At 35.0% G+C, this 9,918-nt stretch overlaps 1 protein-coding gene across 1 annotated transcript in view; it reads left to right on the top strand.

Moving 5' to 3' along the window:
• FOCAD (focadhesin) overlaps nucleotides 1–9,918 on the top strand; it is a 302,193-nt gene that overhangs the window by 62,952 nt on the left and 229,323 nt on the right. Inside the window, exons 6-7 of the mRNA XM_019668206.1 lie at nucleotides 4,877–4,978; nucleotides 9,696–9,900. Coding sequence (XP_019523751.1) covers nucleotides 4,877–4,978; nucleotides 9,696–9,900 — 307 coding nt within the window. The remainder of the gene's footprint in view (nucleotides 1–4,876; nucleotides 4,979–9,695; nucleotides 9,901–9,918) is intronic.

The following is a 9,918-nucleotide window of genomic DNA, read 5'->3' as shown; positions in this document are numbered from 1 at the left end:
GAGAGAGAGAGAGAGAGAGAGAGAGAGAGAGAGATACATTTATCATAGATGTGCATTTGGCACTGAAAGGGAAACTTAAAAACATAAGACATATACCCAGCTTTCAAGCTGCTTATGCTCTAGTTTAAGATACAAACCTACCTGCATGATAATCATAATAGTATCCCATTTATGGAGTATTCTATGTGCTAGGTACTATGTTAAATGCTTTACTTAAAATAGCAATTAAAACATTTACAAATTATGAAATGGGGAAGTGCCGAAGAATGAACAACAAATGGATCATCTGTGGTAGGGAGAAAAAAACACACACACAAAAAAACAACCACGCACAGTGAAGATCTCGATTAGAGGCACTAAAGACCAGTGAAGGGTGACCTGGTTGCCTGCTTGGTATTGATTTTGATCTTTAGAAACAACGTTATTTTCTTTTTAAGAGGGATGCAGAACCTATTGGATGGCCTAAGAGGTAGGAAATTATGATTTTAAAATTTCTGTGGGCTCATCCTCAACAGCACTTCTTTCTGAAATAAAAAATATATATGATGATTTATCTTTTTGAGATAAAAATATAACTTTTTTGAGGTCTCAGATTTTATTAGACATTGGCCTTAGAGCCATTTAAGCTTGACATAGAATTATTAATAGTTAACAGCCATCTTCACTGCTTCCTGCTTTTACAGGATTTGGTTCCACCTCTAGTTCTGAGCAGTGTGAAGGTTAGGGCTTTAATGGGGGGCTTGGGTTATAGAACTTTAGCACTGGAAGGTACTTAGTCTGATTTCCTCATTTTACAGATGAAGAAACTTTGCCCAAGAGAGGTTAATTCTCTTGCCTGAGATCACATGATTTGTTGCAGAGCCAGAATGTAATTTTAGAACTCCTGACTCTTAATTCAGTGCTTTCCATTCACTCCTTCACCTCACCTCTCCACTTCTAGTTTTTTTCTGAGATATGAATGTGGCAGCATAACAGAAAATGATTTTGATGCTAAGTAGGCACTGCTTGTATAAATGATAATGATGACAATGCTCCACATTTGAGTTTGATTTTCAAAACTTGTTTAGCTTGTCTGCCACTATTAGTTTTACAAGTGATCGGGGTGATTGTATGGTCAACCCATCTATCATTTTGAATGAAGTGTTATAGTCACCTCACTCTATAACTTGAATAGCAGCTTTGGGGATAATTGAAATTTTAAGGCATAGCCCAGGTTTTGGTTTGGTGTCCTTTTGTACCACATTATTATTTTTTTGTGTGTGATCAACAGTGCTTCTAATGAAGAACGAAGTTGACTTGTTTAAATTGTGTATCCTTCATTTATCTGACATTTCTCAGTTGTATGCACTTGAAAGAAGTGGGATGGCTAACAAGCAGTGAGTGAGAGGAAGATAGAAAAAATCTTGAATAATCCATAAACTTAATAATCAATCCTTGACTATATCAAGAGTGAACTATACTTAGCCTTATGACATTTGAAATGCTCAAATTATATTTTAAATAGGAAAATAACTATTTTCTATCATACCCAAATTAGTATATGCATTATTTAATGCTGTGTGTTTATTTTAGAACATGATTCTATATTTTGCAAAGGCATTATTTTACATATGTTTTCCATTTTAATTCTAGTGTCTACTGTATTTGTTACTCTGGTATACCTAATGTTAATATTTGATGACCGTATTTACATAAGAAGCTTAAAATTTTGAGCATGATTGATTGATTGCTGTTGGTTCAGTGTAAAGAAGGGTGAAGGTGGAATCATAGTCTTTTTTAATAACTCAGGGCTGGTACCAGTTTAATCAGTTTGCTGCCTCTCGTGGCGCTTGTCGTTTTACCTAGTGCAGTGGTTCTTAACCTGGGCACTTTGCCCCTCAGGGGACATTTGGTAATATCTGGAGACATTTTTTATTGTCACGACTAGGTTGAATGCTATTCGCATCCAGTGAGTAGAGGCCAGGAATGCTGCTAAACACCCCATAGTGCATTGGACAAACCCCACAGCAAAGCATTATCTTGCTGCAAATGTCAGTAGTGCCAAGATTGAGAAGCCCTCACGTATGGCAGTTGTGAAATAAAGTATATTGAATCAGAAAATGCATTGATTCTATTACTTAAGTATAAGGCTTTATATATTTTATATGTATTTACATACCAATTTAACGATGCATAAGGGAAAATTTAGCTCTTTGCTTCATTATGCTTATAAAGTATTAAAACAATTTTGGCAATTATAATTAATTTTAGGTTAGTTGTACTCAGTTGAAATAGTATAATATTAATAATCAAATGTAAATTAACAGTAAGATTCAATGTTCTTATTTTGGACTTCCCTTCTACCTTAAGGTTTTCAGCTTCTTGGAATCAATATATTTTCCCTACAATATTTCCATTTGGATCTGACATAATCAATTCTCTGGAAAAGTTAATTATCCCAATGTCTAAATCAGTAATTAATCTGATAATCCTTGTCCTACTATATTCTACTTAATCTCATCTTTAGAATTTAAGTTTGAGATACTAAATAGATTTTGCCAAATCCGGTAGCTAGCAAAACAGGACTGTAGCTTCAAGCAACAAAGCTAGAGTGGTTCCCACAATCCCAGTGAAGTTGAAGCTGAATTATAATAGAGTTGTTTGCCATATGTGCATCATTTCTAATCCTACTTTAATATTACTATCACTTATTTTTGTTGACCTGATTTAATTTGGACAAAACTGTTTTAAAAAGAAGATAGATCCTTAACATTTCTGGGGGTGAGGAGTAGGAAGGGGTAGGGGATGACTTATAATTATGGGAAGAGTATTGAAAAGGACTTCATTGCCTTATGATCACACAAAAACTATGTGGTAACTTTTTGGATTTTCTTAAATAGTCATAAATGCCGCGATTAGCTGGAGGATTAATGGATGGTCATATTAAATGCTTCTTATTTCAATATGGTGCTTGTCAGAAGAAAAACCCATAGATAAAATATTGGAATTGCTGTTCTGTTCTTTTCATCCATGTGTTTTTTAACTTGACCAACTGATCTCTCAATCTAAGAAGTTTGGCTGATGTGACATACCTGAGAGGCATTTAGGATTTGTAACATTTATTTCTTAATATCTGGGCAACCAGAGTAGAAACAAATTCTAGATAGGTTTAACTGCCAAAGAGTTTGGAATTTGGAAATGTGATTTTGATACAGTTTTTTAGTTTTGGCATAAAAAAATTGCTTGGAGTGATCCCTTAACAATGGCAGTAATCTGATCAGTCCAAAATAGCCTGTGCTTTAGCAAACAGGAGAAATAAAAAGCCTGTGCCAGTGTATGAAGTTAGCACATGATAAATTAGGTGAAGTTGAGGAGAAAATAAAGAGATGCTGATATAATACCAGAAACTGTGTAGTAGTGTCACGGAGGTGTTTAAAAGGATTGTTTCAACGCGATGGATCTGCCATACTTTTCTGTTTAAGAGAAAAATTTCTAACTCCTAACAACCTAACCTCCCTCTTCTGTGGTGTTTTACTTGTAGTGGTTCTCAACCCTGGCAACACATTAAAATTGCTAGAAGAGTTTTTAAAAAATTACTGATGCCTGGGCTCCACTCTTAGCAACCCCAATATAATGGAGACTTGGACATTGGTATTTTTTGAGAGCTCCACAGATGAATCTAACTTGCAGCCAGGGCTGAGGTCCACTGCTTGATAGCAGTGCATCAGAATTGTCTGGAGGCCATTTTATTAAATCTGGGCTGGGGCCTGAGAATTTATTTACATTTCTAACAAGTTCCCAGGGGATGCTGATACGGCTGGTAAGGTGATCACACTTTGAGAACTGCTAAGAAGGCAGTCTTAAAATATCATTTGTGTGTAACTGGTCTGCTTTTTTTTTTTTTTTTTGAAAAATCATTGCTAGTGATATATTATTGGGTTAAAAATTATGATTAAAGAATAGCATCATGTATATGATTCCTTTTATATTAAAAGATGGATACTTCTGTATTGTTTGGATTTTTTTATTTACAGTGAGCCTTTTAACTTTGATTTAAAAAAATTTTTTGGAGGAAAACGCCACATCCATAATAACTAAAAACTTTGTATAGTACTTCATAGTTTAAAAATCTGATTAATTTATATTTTCTAGTTGGCTTTTTGAACTATTTAAAATAACTTGTGCTTGTGGTTTTTTCTTTTTCTTTTTTTAAACTTTATTGTTTGAGAATCCTTCAGATTTTAGATATTATGTTTTATATAGGGTTTTTTTTTTAAGATATCTTATTGGACGTAACACAAATAAAAAGATACATCCTCGTTCCACAGAAATTTCAAGCATTTTCAATTTGGTTAGTTTATTGTTTGAGATGGGAGAAATACTTTCTTTTTCCCCATCTTAAATATGCTGGGGGAACACAGAGCCATACACTGAGAAGAATGGGAGTAATTGGAAAAGAAAGGGAGAGCTAGTGCGTACAAGTTGGGGCAATGGAGAGAAAATGGAATCTTCCAGGTTTTGAAAGAGAGCAGCATGGGGAAAAGGTGGCCCATGATGTCCAGGCATGAAAGAATCAAGGGGATGGATAGGAGAGAGCTACCGGATTCAGGAGCTTGGTCAGTCAACGAGGTATTATATTAAGTGGCAGAGTCCTTTGAAATTTGGGTCTGTAAGACTCAGGGTTTGTTCTCTTTTCTGCAAAACACTTAGATAAAGGGGGGAAAAATATCAGTTTAATGAGCCAACTCTGCAACAAATGCAGCAAATGATGGTATTGAGACAATTATGAATCCTGGAAAAAAGTCTCTAGGTGGTATTGGTTTTTCTTGCTTGCTGTGTTTGGATATTGAGAATGTGTCATCCCGAAATGAGTTTCCAGTTACTTTCTGTGTTTCAGAAATCACCCTCAGCCTTTGATCACTGTGCTTGAACATAGACCTGATTGCTGGCCAGTACTTTTGCAGCAGCTGACAGCTTTTTTCCAGCAATGCCCTGAAAGGTAATATAACATAAAATAAGTGAGGGAGATAAAATTGTATATGCTAATTTTAAAACTTTTTGTTTTTTTAAGCTGCTTTGACTATAGTGTTTTCTTCTGAAGGAAAGAAATGTCTTTGAGCAGGGTATAGTTTTTTATATATATATATATTTTTAAAACCTACCAGATTTATTAATTGTTGAAATATTGAATATGAGAAAAGCTATTATTAAAGAAGTTAATTAAGCATTGGTTAGTTAGGAAAATTGATTAGAAATATTCAGGAAACTACCATACAATACATTTAGAAGATAGTTTCTTCCCCTTGGAAATTGATTAGTGAGTTAAATTCTTCCTATTAGAAACCTGCGAATTGGGATCAAGTGATACTGCCAGCTGGGACTAGATAGCCACCATTTGTACAGTTAGATTAGCTTCACCAAGGCCCCCTGATGGTCTTCAAAGCCACCCCCTTTCTTCCATCCTTACTACCACGGTACTGGCTTAGGCCACCATCTCTTGGCTTTTGCCACCTGTTCCTAAGTTACATCTCTGCCTGCAATCTTGTCCTGCTCAAATCCATTCTCTAAACATGCATCACAGTGATATATCATGAGAGCAAATATTATTATCACTCTTTCGTTGAAATCACCAGAATTGTGGTTTTCAAACTTGCAATGTATGGGCTAAGCACAGGGAATGCCTTACCCACGCCCTTCAGCTCTGTTCTTGTAGAACATGTAATACATGTTGATATGCTATCTATGGACGCTTTCTGTTGGAAAAAAGGAGTTTGGTTTCTGAAATAGTTGGAAAATCCCTGGGCTACAGCATGAAATCTAGTATGTCACACCAGGCTCTGTGTATGAGATGGTTTCTACCTGTTTTATCTTCTGTTTATCTCACAATTTATGAATTGTGAGTTCAGCAATAAACTGACTTGCTTTTGGTTCCACTTGGGAAGCAGTGCTGTCCCCTTGCCTCTGTGCTTTTGCTTGTAGGTACACACCTTACCCTCTCAAATCTTACCCCAACCCTTTCTGACTAATTTCTCTATTTTAAATCTGTTTAGGCATTTTCTCTACTAGTAAGCCATTGCTTACCGTGGGCTGGATTAGGTGTCTTTTTTATATACTCCCACTATAACTTCAGTTGTGATTTCTAATGTCATTATGTTTATTACATTATCTTATAATTACTCTTCTCTATTAAACCTTTCTGAGGGCAGGGACTATGTCTTGTTATTCTTTGTATTAATAATGCCTGACACATTTCTAGGTGCTCTATAGATGTTGGATTTATATGAGACACACAGATTGGTGGGGCCCAGGCAGTGGATTGTAGAGTGCCTCCTAATGTATAATATCACTATATACTTAGTACCATCATGCAAGGTCATGGGATACCATTGTCCTGGACAACCCCATGCCTGAGTTACATTCACCACACCAGCTGCACTCACGTTTTTCTGCTCTTGAAAGTCTTACAGTGTCCTATACAGTTTCTGAGAATGCCATTTGAGTCCATAACTTCAATTTTAGAAGTCGTGGAATCTTTAGGTAGGATATACTGCTACAGCAGTTTTAAAGAGATATAGGGAAACTTGTAATCATCTGCCAGTGAGGAAAATTTATGTAGCATTTGAATGAATAGCTCAAAATAAACACCATTACTCTCTTCTCCCACCTAGGATTACATTTTCAAAGATAAGATATTAATATTTACTAAATAAGTCTTGAACTATGTCAGAAACCAAAACTTACAAATTTATAAACACAATTGTTTAAATAAATATGATACTTTATAAAAGATGCTGCCGCCGATGTGCCAAATGTGTCATTAAGCTTGTTAAGAATATCTTTCCCTTCCAATGCTTTAGTAATTAATTTAGATTTTGGCTATTTTCATTTCAAAGGCGTATTATGTTGGGGTTTGGAAGTAGTTATTCTAATGTAATTTGTCCAGATATTCATAAGGAAAAAAAGATTATTAATTGACTTGGGTGTATTTATTGATAAACTTCTATTGACTTTTTTCACTTAAATTCTTAGGTGTTATAGAGTATGTTATCTAGAGCATTTTGGAGGTTCTAAATTATATTTATTTGCAAAGAATAATTTCAGTTGCCTCATTTCTACTTTTGCACTATAAGTTTATTCTTTCCATTTTTTCTTTTTAGCAGACTATTAGTTTCCTAAGATTTAATTTTAGAGTAAGTTAATTCAGTAGTTTTAAAGTTGTTGTTTAGAAGGTAATGAAAAAAGGTTGGTAATTTAACAAGAACTTAAATATTGATTCACAACTACGGGAAGGAGGCAAAATGTTGTGAAGATAGCTCATATTCTAGCTCTTTCTGTGTTAGGAATTATTGCATATATAGATACATGCACATTTGTTTGCATTTTTAAACATTTTTAATCACTTTGGGATTTCAGATGATCTGTTTTATTATTTTCCTTTTCTCCTTAAGCCTTGTCGACTAATACCCCTTGGAAGTGATAGTTAATCATGAGATACCACATAGGAAATGCAGTACCTAAAATTGGGGCAGATTAAGCCAAGGAGATTTTTAAATAGTATGTTGTTCTTAAGGAAGTGCAACATTATACTCCTGATGTAATAACAGCATCTTGGAAATATATTTCTTTATATGAACCTTACATTTCACCTTCAGCATCTCGAAGTAGGAGAAAACTGATAAACTATTCATGGATGTTTTTGACACCTGGATAGCATTTATTCTTTGGGGAATACATTATTGGTGAGATGGGAAACGATGTTTCTTAAATCTCTTTTCTAACATGCTTCATATTCTAACCATACATATATCATTCGCTTGCTTGATATATAAAGCTTTCTTCAGTTTCCTAAAGTCGATGGTGTGATAAAGATCTATCTTTCAATAATAATTATGAACTCGAAAGTCTTCCTTTTGTTTTTTTATAGCTTGTGTAAGTATTTGGGCTCATGAGAGAAAAAAAAAATTCCTGCATATAATGAGCTCCATCACATCAAAGATTTAATCTGTTTTTGTCTCTTGGTTTTTTTCTAGCATATAGAAGAGTAAATGGTATACTATAGGTACTCAGTATGTTTTGCCAAGTGAATAAATGAATGAATGAATAAATCTTTTCAGATTTGGTAACTTAAATTTTTATTTATATTAATAGTATTATTTAATCACATTGCTGTGGAATATATAGTATTATAAAATTATGTTGTCAAGCATAATTCAAATGCCATTTCCTCCATGAAATGTTGCACTTTATACCTTTGTTTTTTTGTGAATTTCACCTATTTTCTAGTCTAAGAACAGAACTGGTTGCCCTGTTAAGACTATGTGCCTCTAAAAATAGATAATGCCTGTTCATCTTTGTTATCTTATCTAATAACTTCTTAAGTTTAATAAATATGAACAACTAAAATAAAATTATGGCATTTAACTGATGCCTGCTAATTGTAAAGCCACTTTATAAATTAGTGTAACTGAATCAATTAATTTAATGATTGAGCATCTCTTTGCAGGCCTACTGTGTAGTATTGTTATTGATGATACAGAAGTAAACAGAAATCCATGGGCCGTGCCCTCATTTGGCTTATAGTCTGGCAAGGGATAGAGAGATTCAATACCAACAATTAAGTCATTGTCCTATGGGTGCACATGATGTGCCTGTAACCTAGGCGAGGTGTCAGGGAAGGCCCGCAGGAAGTCACTTTAAAGGAGAGCACTGAAAGAAGATCAACATTAGGCAGGGGAAGGAACAGGAAAGGGAGAAAAGGAAGAGTATTACAGGTACAGGGAACAGCAAGTGAGAAAAAAGTCCAGATGACTTGATTGAAGATCTGAAAGAAGTTTAGTGTTGTTTAATGGAGAATGGAGAAGAGCAAGAAATGAGGCTGGAAAGATAAGCAGTGGCCAAATTATGGATGGTTTGTGAATTGGGCTAAATATTTTATCTAAGCATAAACTTTTTTATGCTTGTTAATGACATGATCACATTTTTATATCTGAAAGAGCATTCTGGCATTTTACTGACTTTGGACTTGGAGTTATTGGGATATATTGAAATCTAAGTAGATATGAAAGATTTGTAAGATCTGCCGATCTGCCTCCTTTGAGTGGGAAGAGCTTAAGGGGAAGAACTTGGCAAATTACTTCACTTCTCCCTGCCTTAGTTTCTGCATAATAGGATACATATATATTTTTTATTTCATAGGATGGTAAAGATCAAATGACTTTAAAGGCATAAAATGCAGTTACTTGCACACCATGTTAATGAGTTGACAAGTTAAATTAACTCATAATCTTCTCGGGATGTCTGTATGGCCTTTTTTTTTATGTAGAAACCTCACCTATAGAGTTTTTCCAAAAATGCATGCCTGTTTCATACTCCTAGAGAATGGGTACTGACATCTATAATTTCAAAAATGTTCTTAGATGATTTTAATGTTCACCAAGGACTGACCCTGGAGCTGTAGATGCCATTCTAGTGTGCAAGTAGTCCTGGGCATCAGGCTTATGGTCCCCAAGGGCTGAGTCATTTTCCCCAGTGCACAGAGACCTGTTTGGTGTGGGTCTAGGTGGGTCATGGTGGAATAGAAGAATCATTGAAAAATAGTTACACTTGATGGTATCATAGTTTATGATAGGTTATGAACTATAAGTTGGTATTTGACACTTACCTGCTGGGTACTCTGTTTAGCTGAATGACTGACTTCTGCATTTCATGACTCGCAGGTCAGAAGTTTCATGTCTCCAAATAATGGCGCCATTTCTCTGGTATCTATATTGTGAACCGTCCCAGTTACAAGAATATGCTAAACTCCGACTAGCCCTACTAAAAGTTTTGCTTCAACCCCGAGTTCTTTGTGACAAAGAACAACCATCAATATTGGAACAACATATACTTCAGCTGTGCTGTGACATGGTTCCGTGTTTGCAGGTAAGGCCTTTCATCCTC

The sequence above is a fragment of the Hipposideros armiger genome, unplaced genomic scaffold (assembly GCF_001890085.2).
Source record: "Hipposideros armiger isolate ML-2016 unplaced genomic scaffold, ASM189008v1 scaffold_520, whole genome shotgun sequence".
NCBI lineage: Eukaryota > Metazoa > Chordata > Mammalia > Chiroptera > Hipposideridae > Hipposideros > Hipposideros armiger.
This window is presented reverse-complemented; position numbering and strand designations above follow the sequence as displayed.